Consider the following 13,695-nt stretch of genomic DNA (forward strand, 5'->3'; position numbering starts at 1 on the left):
TTTATCGAAAGACCAACTGAGAATAAATCTTGTATGCAAGTATAACATGTGTGGAGAAGAACCCCTTAGCTAGCATTCATTCCATATTTCATCACATTCATATTTAAATTCTACCTTTAAATTACAATTTGTGCATTTAATTTATTTTCGTCAAAATCTCAATCCCCCTTTACTTTAGTGTCCAATTTAGTTAGAAAGTGTCTTAGTTTGTGTTTATAAGTGTTTTGTATTCTTTGAGTCTTTTGATTTGTTTTAGTGTTTTAATGTTTGTTTTACATTTTTGAGTCAGTTTCCAAGTGATTTAGTAATCCCTCCTAATCCCCGGTTTAGAACGATCCCTACTTATACTTATACTACAATTGACAAAAAGAGGGTTTAATTTGAGTGTCAAGTAAATTATCGCATCAAATTTTGGCGCCGTTGCCGGGGATTAGCAACTTTGCTAATCTCTTGGATTGTTGTATTTTCTTTTGTTTTTATTTTATTCTAGATTCTTAATCTTGTTTTGTTTCTTGTTTTAGGTACTAGTTTATGACTCGGAGTTCTCATCCGATTCATGAACCTATCTCGGTCTTTGACGCCGATTTCGAGCGAGAATTGAGACGAAAGAGAAAGAACCCAGAACCTAGCGAATCAAGTGAAAGCTCCGAGTCCGTTGCTGAATCTGAAGAAGAGAAACCCAGGAGAACAGAGGGTGAAGTAGACATGGCAGCAGACAACCGAACAATCAAAGAACTTTCCGCTTCGGGATTGGACAATGCCGCACCCCTATGTATTCAATATCCTAGGGCGGCTCTAGGCAAGACCGATGAGTTCGAATTGAAGTCAAGCTTGCTGCATCATATTCCTAAGTACCATGGGCTGTCCATGGAAGATCCAAACAAGCATTTGAAGGAGTTTGAAGTTGTATGCTCAAGCATGACACCCATTAATGTTGATGGGAATATTTTGAAGATGAAAGCTTTTCCATTCTCTCTTGTGGAAAAGGCTAAGGATTGGCTTTATGAATTGGCACCCGGGACAGTGACTTCTTGGGAAAGCATGAAGAGAGCGTTCTTGGAGAAGTTTTTCCCTACTTCAAGAGTCATTCTCTTGAGGAAGAAAATTAGCGGAATCCAACAAAGTCAAGGAGAATCTTTTCCGGCATACTATGAGCGTTTTAAAGCCCTTGTTGCATCATGTCCTCAACATCAAATGAAGGAGGAGCTTCTTCTTCAATACTTCTATGAGGGCCTTCTTCCCATTGAAAGGCAAATGCTCGATGCTTCGGCGGGAGGTGCATTGGTGGATAAAACTCCTATGGCAGCCAAGACCCTAATTGCAAACCGTGCTCTAAATGCACAACAATATGAAGGACTTGGACAAAGAGACCCCCCACGGCAACACCAAGTCAATGAGGTAAGTGCCATAACCGAACTTCAAAATCAAATGGCTAACCTTAATACGTTGCTTTCTCAGGTGGTGGAAGGTCCAAAAGTCAAAACCGTAGCTTCTTGTGGAGTATGCTCCATGCAAGGACACCCTACGGACACGTGCCCACAATTGATCGAGAATGGAGGGTGGGAGACACTCAATGCTGTGGGATATGGCAACCAATACCAATCACGTGGTGATCCGTTTTCTAATACTTACAATCCCGGTTGGCGTGATCATCCGAATTTCAAATGGCGAGATCCCCAACAAGGTCAACAACAAAGCGGATTTAGGCCAAACCCCCCTGGTTTTTATTCCAAGCCATATGCACCCCAACAATCCCAACAACCTTCGACATCATCTCATTCAGGTACGTCCTTGGAAAGTAATCAAGCGATGCAATTACTAACCTCTATTTCGCAGGGGTTGCAAAATCAGAACAACCGGATAGAAAATAACGAGAAGGAGATGATGGATATGAAGAAACAAATAGGGCAGATTTCTGAGTTCCTTGGACAGATTAGAGATAAAGGAAAGCTTCCTAGCTCAACCACAGTCAATCCAAAGGGAGGATTCGAATCCGCCAAGGCCATCACCCTAAGGGGTGGAAAAGAAGTTGGGACCGAGCCAAACAATCCCAAATCTGCCCAGGAAGTAGATGAAGAGACGACACAACCTAAGGAAGTGTCTAGCTCACCCACGGAAAGAGTGAAAAACCCAATGCCGCAGGCCCCCAATCACCCTAACTCGGCCAAATCAGGTAATTTAAGTTCAAATTCATGTACTTCACGTCCTAATCTGCCCAATGTACCTTTTCCTCGCAGGTTCATGCAAGAAAAAAAGGAAGAAAGCGAGAAGGACATTCTTGAAACGTTCCGGAAGGTGCAAGTGAACATACCGCTTCTCGATGCAATCAAACAGGTTCCAAAGTATGCTAAATTCCTCAAGGACCTATGCAATACAAAGAGAAGAAGGGCAAACAAAGAGGTAGTGAAGGTAAGCGAGAATGTGTCCGCTGTTTTGCAACGTAAACTACCTACCAAGTGCAAAGACCCCGGTAGTTTCACGATTCCTTGTTTGATTGGACATAATCGTTTTGAACATGCCATGCTTGATTTAGGTGCATCCATAAATGTCATGCCTTATTCCATTTATGCATCAATGAACCTTGGTGAGTTAAAACAAGATGGCGTTATAATTCAATTGGCCGATCGTTCTAACGCTTATCCCAAGGGAGTCCTTGAGGATGTTTTAGTGCAGGTCAATCACCTTATTTTCCCCGCAGATTTCTATGTTTTAGACATGGAGGATTCAAGCCATGCTCCATCATTGCCAATCTTGCTAGGCCGTCCCTTCATGAAAACAGCAAGAACAAAGATTGATGTGTATACGGGAACAATGACCATGGAGTTTGATGGGGACATTATTCATTTTAATCTTTCTGAAACCATTAAACATCCAATTGAGGACCATTCTTGTTTTGCTATTGATATTGTTGATTCTTTGGCACAGGTGCATTTGGATCAAATGAACGAAGATGCACTTGAGGTAGCCTTAGTCCACGGCATAGGAACAAGAAATAAGTGTGAGGGAGTCTTGGCAACCCACGGCATGCAATCTGACCATATTGCCGTGCCCCCTTGTGATGAAGTACTTGAAATGGTCGCTGCCCTCGAGTCATTGCCCTTCCACTCTGGTAAGTCTCCAATCTCACTTTTAGATTCGGTTTTGACTAACAAGTTACTTCCATCAACTGTGCAGCCACCTACACTTGAGTTAAAGCCATTACCTAGTCACTTGAAGTATGTGTTCTTGGGCCAAGATCAAACGCTACCCGTCATCATTTCAAACTTACTCACGGCTCAAGAAGAAGACAAGTTGATAAGGGTGTTAAAAGAGCACAAATCTGCCATTGGATGGACTTTGGCGGATATCAAAGGCATTAGTCCCACCACGTGCATGCATCGCATCCTTTTGGAGGAGGAAGCCAAGCCATCTCGTGAAGCTCAACGTCGCCTTAATCCACCTATGATGGAAGTAGTGAAAAAGGAGGTTATAAAATTACTTGATTGTGGTGTTATATATCCTATTTCTGATAGTCGTTGGGTGTCACCTGTGCAGGTTGTTCCAAAGAAGTCTGGCGTCACAGTGGTGAAGAATGAAGAACAAGAGCTTGTCCCCACTCGTGTTGTGACTGGTTGGCGTGTTTGCATTGATTACAGGAAGTTAAATGCCATGACAAGGAAGGATCACTTTCCATTACCATTCCTCGACCAAATGTTGGAAAGGTTAGCCGGTCATGAATTTTATTGCTTTCTTGATGGATATTCCGGTTATAATCAAATTGTCATAGCGCCGGATGATCAAGAAAATACCACCTTTACTTGTCCATTTGGTACTTTCGCATATCGTCGTATGCCATTTGGTTTATGCAATGCACCGGCCACTTTCCAACGATGCATGGTAAGTATCTTCTCTGATTATGTTGAAAAGATAATTGAAGTATTTATGGACGATTTTAGTGTGTTTGGAGACTCATTTGATGCTTGTTTGCATAATCTCACTTTAATCTTGAAAAGATGCATGGAAACTAACCTTGTTTTGAATTGGGAAAAATGTCATTTTATGGTTAAACAAGGTATAGTTTTGGGTCATATCATCTCAGAAAAAGGGATTGAAGTTGATAAGTCTAAAATAGATCTTGTACGTCACTTACCCTCTCCTACTTCGGTTAGAGAGGTCCGTTCTTTTCTTGGCCATGCAGGATTCTATAGGCGATTTATCAAAGATTTCTCAAAAGTTGCACAACCTCTTTGCCGCCTCCTACAAAAAGACGTGGCATTTGAATTCACTAAGGAGTGCACGGCATCATTCAACCAACTCAAGGAGTTGTTGACCACGGCACCCATTATTGTTCCCCCGGAATGGAGCCTCTCGTTCGAGCTTATGTGTGATGCGTCCGATTATGCTTTAGGGGCTGTTTTGGGACAAAGAAAGGACAAGAGGCTGCATGTCATCTACTATGCCTCACGGATGTTGAACGATGCCCAGTTGAACTACTCCACTACGGAGAAAGAACTTCTTGCCGTTGTCTTTGCATTAGATAAGTTCCGATCTTACTTACTTGGTACTAAAGTTGTTATTTTTACTGATCATGCAGCTCTCAAATATTTGCTCACGAAAAAGGAGGCCAAGCCTAGATTGATTCGATGGATGTTGATTCTGCAAGAGTTTGACATTGAGATTCGGGATAAGAAGGGCGTGGAGAATGTGGTGGCTGACCACCTAAGCCGAATGGTGCATGAGGAAGCAATGCCAATTTCTGAAACCTTTCCCGATGAACAATTAATGTCTATCCAGGTAAGTGAGCCTTGGTACGCAGATTTGGTGAACTTTTTGGTGTCTAAACATACCCCTAGCACACTTAATAGGAATCAATGTGATAAGCTTAGAAAGGATGCTAGGTTTTATGTTTGGGATGACCCATACCTTTGGAAATTTTGTCCCGATCAGATTGTCCGACGTTGTGTGAATGAATCTGAGTTTCAATCTATTTTAACATTTTGTCATTCATATGCATGTGGGGGACATTTTGGCACCCAACGCACTGCCCTTAAAGTCTTAGAATGTGGGTTTTATTGGCCAACCATCTTTAGGGATGCTAGGACGTTTTGCCTTACATGTGATCGGTGTCAAAGAATGGGTAATATAAATGCTAAGGATCAAATGCCACAAACCCCTATACTTTCTGTTGAAATATTTGATGTGTGGGGCATTGATTTTATGGGTCCTTTTCCTTCATCACATGGTTTTCTCTATATCTTGTTGGCGGTGGATTATGTTTCCAAATGGGTGGAAGCAAAAGCCACCCGTACTAACGATTCCAAGGTAGTTGCAGATTTTGTGAAGTCTAACATTTTTGCTAGGTTCGGAATGCCTCGAGCTCTTATAAGTGATGGAGGCTCACATTTCTGTAATCGTACAATTGAGGCCTTGCTCAAGAAGTACAACGTTACACATAGGGTGTCCACACCCTATCATCCTCAAACAAGCGGGCAAGCCGAGGTGTCGAATCGGGAGATAAAACAGATTCTTGAGAAGACAGTGGGTCCAACAAGAAAAGATTGGAGCTTAAGGCTAGAAGATGCATTGTGGGCTTATAGGACCGCCTACAAAACACCCATAGGAATGTCCCCCTTTCGGCTTGTTTATGGCAAGCCATGTCACTTACCTGTGGAGTTGGAGCACAAGGCTCATTGGGCCGTGAGGAAGTTCAACATGGATGTGGATGCAGCGGGAATTCATCGTAAGCTTCAATTGAATGAACTTGAGGAGATACGGAATGAAGCTTATGAGAATGCTCGCCTTTACAAGGAAAAGACGAAGGCCTTTCATGATAAGATGATTCGCACCAAGTCCTTCTCTGTTGGACAGAAAGTGTTGTTGTTTAATTCTCGTCTTCGTCTATTTCCGGGTAAGTTACGTTCACGTTGGATTGGACCCTTTGTTATTACTAACGTTTTTCCTTATGGTGCAGTCCAAGTTCGTAGCTTCAAAACAGGTCAAGAGTTTAAGGTGAACGGGCATCGTTTGAAGGCCTATTATGAGAACTTTGTGGAGCACACCGTGGATGACACCCCCTTGGGTACCGTAGGCTCCAATTTGGAGTAAATGGATTCTTCGTCCGGCTGCAAGACGTAAAAGAAAGCGCTACTTGGGAGGCAACCCAATACAGTAAATAAAACTTTTGCTTGTTCATTGATTTTTTTTCGATAAATTACAATTGTATCTAAACATGGCAGAAAGATGGAGCCTTTACAAAGGTTGTGTACGTGAGGCCCCACTACGTGGCAACACTCTCGGAGCAGGAGGCATCGGAACAGGAGGCATCAGAACAGGAGGTCTCGGAGCAGAAGGCATTGGAGCAAGAGGCATCGGAGCGGAAGGCATAGGAGCGGGAGGTACCAAAGATAGATCATTCAAGGCCTCAAACCTTGGTGGAACGCTGGATGACCCAGGAAAGAGGTGCCTCTGGAAGAAAGCCGCAAGCTTTTGACGGTCATCAAGCTCATCAAGCTTCCTCTTCATGCCTGACGAATAATTGTTGGCAAGCACGTGCAAACTTCGGTTCTCGTACTTAAGCTGTTTGATCTCCTGCTTAAGACTCTCCACCTCCGCCATCAAGGATTCAACCTGACGGGAGCGAGCAAGAAGGCGTTGGCCCATGTTGGACACAGAGCCAGCGCACTGAACGCTAAGAGCCAAGGACTCTTGAACGGCCAACTCATCGGACCGTCCAGAAAGCAGCTGACTGTCTTTGGGAGTGAGGAGGTTCCGAGCCACTATCGTAGCCGTTGTGGGATCCGTCATCACAGAGTCCTCATCTGTAAGAGGGCCATGGGAAGATAAGAAAGACGGGCACCATACCTTACCCTGACGAGACGCGACCGGATCACTGCTTAGACTCAAATCTAAGCAAAGGTTCGATGGGTTGGATGAGCTAGCCATTGTTCACTAAGTTAAAAGAGAAGGGGTGGACGGAGTAGATTTTCAAACGGGCCGGAGACGATTTCTGGGCAATTTTTAAGTGTGCATGCTAGAGGTGATCAATCACCTCTATTAAAGGAGAGGCGTTCACCAATTCAGAATGAAGAGACACCACTCTTCAAAACCGGAATTTCCGGCGTAAAGATCCCCAGCTCGTCAGACGCAATCCCAGCTTTTCAGAAGACGCGTGGAAGGCGAGAAATCAGCTGCACACTTTAGCTGACAAATGTGGGAGACAAAGCCGAAAGCTCCCGGCTTTCCAGAAAGCGTGTGCATATTTGTCGAAAACTCCCGGCTTTGCAGAAAACGCGTGCCACTTGTCAAAAGATCTCAGACAGAGCCGCATCTGCGCTGCTACGTGTCGTTCAGAAAGCGAAGGGCATCGTTCAGAAATCGAAGGGGCGACTGCTCAGAAATCGAAGAGGCAAATTCAAAGATCGAAGAGTCGTCACTATTTCAAAAAGCCGGATTTGCGGGATCAAAACGTTTGTCGACAACGGTAAAAGAACAGTACCACCACTTGCTATTGAATTCCCTATATATGTCGACCTTCATTTTTTTGGCAAAGCAGAACTGAAGAAAAAGCCCAACTCTTTCTCACCTCTGAGGGTGCACTCCCAGCAAAGCCTTTCAAAATACTCCATTCTTTCTTCTTCCCCAAAGATGATACCAGATGCCTGGAGTACAGATGACCCAGGAGGAAACAGCACCACAAATACATGTGCTGATTCATTCACCGCTTCTTCAAAAGCAAAGGTATCTCATATCATCAAGGTCAAAAGCAAAAGTATCTCATATCATGCTCTTTCCCTGTCCTTTTCTTTGTCCTTGTTATTACTTGCATGGCAAAGTGAAAGAAGCAATCAGCCGACACTTGGAGTCTATCTGGACTCTATTCCCTGGTTGCTTACCTAGCTTTGCCGAGCTATCCTCTAACCCTCTTCAATACGAATTGGAGAGATTGAACAAAGAAACAGATAAAAGGAGGAAGCTCAGACCTTCGGGGGAGACCAAAGGAAGCCTGCTACCCAGTTCACGAGTAGCACAAAGGAAAATCAACGATGGGAGCAGCGCATTTCAAGAGTAAACCTGTGGAATCACTCAAGATGAAGCCTCACTGCAATCACCAAGGAGAAGATGGAATTTACACTCCATAACCAGATTTGCATCTCTAAAACTCTTCTCTTTGATAGATACATTCTGCCATGTTTAGTATGTTTAGTTGCTGTTTTATATGTTTTCTTTTGTTTGGTGTGTTTTAAGCTTAAAACATTGAGGACAATGTTTGATTTAAGTGTGGGGGGGTAACTAAGTATGTTGATGCAAAATTTGTTGGATTTTATCACCCATAACTTCAAGTGTTGTTCCTTGCTGTTTTAAAATGTTTTTAAACTGTTTTAGTGTGTTTTGACTTAAAAATTCGAAAATCCCATAAAAATTTGAAAAATTGTTTTGAAAAACCCAAAAAGAGTTGTTTTAAAGTTGTTTTTGTGTGTTTGTGTCGTAGGGTACCTTCCAACGCAATGATGAGGATTTGATTTTTAATTGCATGATGGTTAAAGAAAGTTACAAACATGGTTGGACGTTTGATATACTCTTTGGTTTATGCTTGGTTGTAGTTATAGTTTACGAATTCACATGTAATCACAAAAGAAAAAATTAGTTTTTGTAACATGCTTGAAGGAAGGAACTTAAACAAACGCTACATCCCTATGAGACTTGAGCCTAAACGTTATTTGGAGAGTTATAATCTATGCATCATTGTTTTCTAAGTCGTTGTATGATCTTATTATTCATTGCTTGGTTACTACTTAGAAGGCGTTTCATCACTTAGTTCCAAATGCTAGAACTCATGCCCATTTCATTCAAAGCATGTCATTGATTTGCATACCACATATTCAAGATGAAGTTGTGTAGTGACCACCACCATAGCCAAATTGCCATATTTGCCTTTTCATTTATTTTGTAGGATTTAACCCCATTGAGCCTTGTGTAGCCTATGTTCTTTGTTAACCCACATTATCCTCACCTAGCCTAGATTAGGACCATCCTTACCCTTGTTCTTGAAGCATAGTAAGCAATGAATTCCTTTTGATTAATGTGTTGCAGAAAATAAGTGTGGGGGAAGGATTATGGATGTGAGTTTATGTGCCATACGCATGGTTAAAAAAAAAAAAAAAAAAAAAAAAAAAAAGAAAAAGAAGTGAAAAAGAGTTGAAAAGTATTGTTTGTTGAAGTAAGGGCCCAAAACAATGAATTAGGCCCTAAGATTTGTTTGAATCTTCCCCATTTGTCTCAAAGTTGATTTCTGCATTCTAAGGGAATTCTAGGTCTTAATTTCATTACTTTACTTACTATTGCTTAAAGAACTTTTGTTTATCCCTACCTTTCCTTGTTAGCCAACACCCCAAGCCCCGTTACAACCCTTAACTTCTATCTTGAGTGTTGTGCATTTCAATTGTGGAGTTTGAATTCGGTATGAGCATATGGTGTCACTGGTTCTCGCATCTAAGTAGTAGCATTCCATTTATGAGATCATATCTAAACACATTTAATTACTCCAGAAATTGCGTTCTTTGTTATAACGTATGTGAGTACTAGTCTTTCATGTTTACATCAATCTGCTCACATATAACTAGTGCAGGGTGTGTAGTCAGAAAATCTGAGTGAAAATTGAGTGCATAACTAGTGAGGAATTGAGGGAATTCTCTAAGGCATGTTACTACATTCAAAATGTGTTTTAATTGATTAAATGCGAACTAGTGAATGGTGACTATGAGTAAGTATGTGCTTGAGGGGAAAGAAGACTAAAAGCTATGTGTGTGATGATCTTAGACATGTCATGTTTCATTGGAAATCCCTGAGGAAAACGTTGGAAGGTTTAGGTTATGTTTTGTTTGTTTTGTGGCGTTTTGTTTACTTTAGTTGTTTTGTTTTGCTCGAGGACTAGCAAAAGTTAAGTGTGGGGGAATTTGATAGGAGCATATTCATGCGACTTAATTAGCTTGTTCTCGTGCATTTACGTTGTGTTTACTTAGTTGTTTTAGTGTTTAAGGCCACTTTTGTGTATTTTCAGATTATAAGGCCAGAGTGTGCAAGAAGATGCAAATTGGAGCCTTTTGGAGCGAAAGAGGAATGAATGAGTTGAAGACTTGAAGAAACGACGAATTCCTACTCCAACGATGAATTCTTACCAAAACGAGGAATCCTACTCAAACAAGGCTTCCTATTTTAGGAAAGTTGACCCTAAGTTTCCCGTTTTGGTAACCTTTCCTAATCTTAAACGTCCGCATTTTCTAGCCACTCTGAAGTCCTTGTAGGCGCTTTAGGACGCAAAACGAAGGCCCTAGAGCCCTTCACCCTAATTAGGCCCAAATCCATGCATTAAGCCCTTCACCCTAATTGGCCCAAATCCATGCATTAAGCCCTTCACCCTAATTGGCCCAAATCCATGCATTAAGCCCTTCACCCTAATTCTTCCTCCTAATTAGTGCATCCCACCATTCCATTCCATAATTTCCATTAGTGCATCCCACCATTCCATTCACACATAAATGCCCATTATCCCATTTTTTTAGCTTTTAATTCCACACCATCCCATTATCCTTTACATCCACTAAACCATGCATCCACATTCACCTAAATAAACCCTAAATTACATCCACTAAACCATCCATCCACCATAATTCCCACCATCCACACCTTTTCCCTTCCACCAAATACCTTAAACAAACATCCATTAACACCCATTCTCTTCCTATAAATACCCATTCATTCCATTCACCAAATCATCTCATTTTCCATTGCAATACACAAACACTTCTCCTTCCATTTCATACCATCACACAACCTATCCTTAAACCTTGTGCTACAACAACGAGGAAGAGAAGAGTGCCTAAACGTTCATACAATTCAAGTTTGAGTTGTTGGAATGTTTAGGTGTTTCTTTGATTTCAAAGTTTCATTTTAATTCTCTTTGTTTTATGGAAGAGAAGAGTGCTTAAATGTTCATACAATTCAAGTTTTGAGTTGTTGGAATGTTTAGGTGTTTCTTTGATTTCAAAGGTATGAGGAACTAATCCCCCTTTAGCTAGGGGGTGATTCGAAACTATGTTTATATTTGCAATATGAATTGATTAACTTTCGTTGGAATTTCATAAGTTGTGGATTCAATTTGTTTAACCATTTGATTGATAACTTATTTATGAATGTTTATTAAGAATGCGCGCTTAATTTTCATGCATAAATATGACGCTAGAATATAAGTGATTTTCACCTAATCGTTATGAACTTATATTCACAAGTAGTGGAGGTTGCTTATAAACAATCGCGTTAAATGAATTCTTGGCACGAGTTTCATGCTCATCATAGTAACGAATGCCTCGTCAACACTTATAGTTTTCATAATACTTAATGATCTTTGATTGTATCTTTATTGTGCTGTTCACGTAAAGGACTTTTGGAGAATGTTGTGAATTGTGTTGCGCAAACCCATCCAATTCATTAACTTAAGGAAAACTTGACGGTTAATTTAAGCGGACCTAATTAATCCGGAGTGTTGAGTTTCATAATTTATCGAAAGACCAACTGAGAATAAATCTTGTATGCAAGTATAACATGTGTGGAGAAGAACCCCTTAGCTAGCATTCATTCCATATTTCATCACATTCATATTTAAATTCTACCTTTAAATTACAATTTGTGCATTTAATTTATTTTCGTCAAAATCTCAATCCCCCTTTACTTTAGTGTCCAATTTAGTTAGAAAGTGTCTTAGTTTGTGTTTATAAGTGTTTTGTATTCTTTGAGTCTTTTGATTTGTTTTAGTGTTTTAATGTTTGTTTTACATTTTTGAGTCAGTTTTCAAGTGATTTAGTAATCCCTCCTAATCCCCGGTTTAGAACGATCCCTACTTATACTTATACTACAATTGACAAAAAGAGGGTTTAATTTGTGTGCGTATAAATCTTGCATCACTTTGTGTGTGGTTTGAATCTGAACAATTACATCGTGTATCACCATCAAATAGGCAAATTTGTTATGTGTGATGGTATATTTACACATGACTGAAATGGATTATCTAATTTTATGCAATTTATAATTTTGGGTTTCTCTAATTTTCTGCTTTTTTGTGATTTATTTGATGAAAGTTTCAATCTTCAAGTACATTTTTCATATATGTACTCATCAAATGTCACGATTACTGTTCCTCTGGTTTTTTGGGCTACAAATTAAATTTTGGGGTTGTTTAAATTTCTTTAATGTGGTTCAAGATTAATTGATTTGATGTTCTAAGTTCTTTGTAGGCAAAACATTGGACCAGTTGGTCATATTTAGAAGAGCAAACGGGGATGGAGTTCTTGGTGTTGCATGAAGTTGATGTGCATGAGATGGACGTCCATCCTGTCTCCAATGGAAGAAAATCGATGTCACCATCTTCAGCTTTCCTCATGCAGGCCATTACTCTAGGCTAAGTGAAAAGTACTCGGTCCTTACTGAGTAAGTCACTAATTATTCATTTCAATTAAATGCTGATTAGGATATTATGTGTAAATAGGATTGTAAATATGTTGTACATATAATTTTCAATCCCGCAGCAACGCGCGGGCATCATTGCTAGTAGGAACTAAAGACTACTTTATTTCTTACTATTTAGTATTATGGTTGTAAACACGAATATTTTGTGACAAATGACAGAAGGACATGTGTACAAAATAATTGTTTATATTAATGAATTTGTAGAGTTACAATATCTTTACAACTTGATCTTCTGATTCGATCTTCGAAATGTGTAGATGTGTAGTGTTGTTGATCCAAAGGTTGCGATGACTTAATCTTCGATGAACGAATGCCGCGAGGTTTTGGCTCTTGGCAATGGAGAAACCAGCACGTGTAGGGGTGCTTGGTGGTTCTTCAAGGGATTTAACGAAGAACATGAAGGGTTTTCCGAGTCTTCTTTAGTGTTTGAGTGTTTGGGTGCTTGAGAGCTTCAAAGTTTCAAAGCTTCAGCGTCTAGGCGTGAAATGATTTCTGGACCTTTTTCTTTGTCTTGGTTCGTCAATTAATCAAGCCCACAACCAAGGGCCGATGAAGGGCCGTTGATTTCTAGACCTTTTTCTTTGTCTTGGATCCTCCGCATAGTGAATGTACTTTGACCACTGTACTTTGAAGTCCTTCAATGTAGATGTCAATTCAAGGGTCGTTGAGGCTTGATCTTGAATTGGGCTGGAAATTTCTTCTAGGGTCGTCGAGACTTGGTCTTGAATTGGGCTGGAAGTTTATTCAAGGGTCGTTGAGGCTTGGTCTTGAATGAAACGGGAGCACAAGGATTTTTCACGTGGCTGGTGATCTTCGGCTTTGGTAGTGGAGGAATAGGCACATGTTTGTTGCGCTTGTTGATTCTCCACGAGCTTGATGAAGAACATTGAGTGTTAGCTTTGGCCAGAGAGCTTTCTGGCTTTCCTCCAAAGGTTCGGATTTACTTTATTTCTCTGGAGTTGACTTTGATTCAATGGTGGTGGACACTGGACCTTGAATCGGACTTGTGATTTCTTTAAGGGTCGTCGAGACTTGATCTTGAATGAAATTGGACCACGAGATGCTTCACATGGCTGGTGGTCTTCGGCTTTGGTTGTGGATGAATCGGCATGTGTTTGTTGTGCTTGTTGATTCTCCGCGAGCTTGATGAAGAACATGATTGTTTGGGTGTTTGAGAGATTTTTGGATGTCCGAGCT

General features: G+C 40.7%; 1 protein-coding gene and 1 long non-coding RNA gene across 2 annotated transcripts; both read left to right on the top strand.

The window, feature by feature from the left end:
• Positions 1–822: 822 nt before the first annotated feature.
• On the top strand, positions 823–2,916 carry LOC125479612 (the record flags this gene model as incomplete). The annotated part of the gene is made up of 2 exons (XM_048589147.1): positions 823–1,314; positions 2,209–2,916. Coding segments are annotated over 2 exons (1,200 nt in total), but the record flags the coding sequence as incomplete, so codon positions are not given.
• Positions 2,917–11,932: 9,016 nt separating this feature from the next.
• LOC125479693 lies at positions 11,933–12,581 on the top strand. Its single transcript, XR_007260205.1, has 2 exons — positions 11,933–12,010; positions 12,267–12,581. It is a non-coding gene; the product is annotated as an uncharacterized LOC125479693 (long non-coding RNA).
• The last annotated feature ends 1,114 nt before the right edge of the window (positions 12,582–13,695 follow it).

The sequence above is a fragment of a genome, unplaced genomic scaffold (assembly GCF_019419815.1).
Source record: "Pyrus x bretschneideri cultivar Hongxiangsu unplaced genomic scaffold, Pyrus_bretschneideri_v1 Contig3, whole genome shotgun sequence".
NCBI classification, from domain to species: domain Eukaryota; kingdom Viridiplantae; phylum Streptophyta; class Magnoliopsida; order Rosales; family Rosaceae; genus Pyrus; species Pyrus x bretschneideri.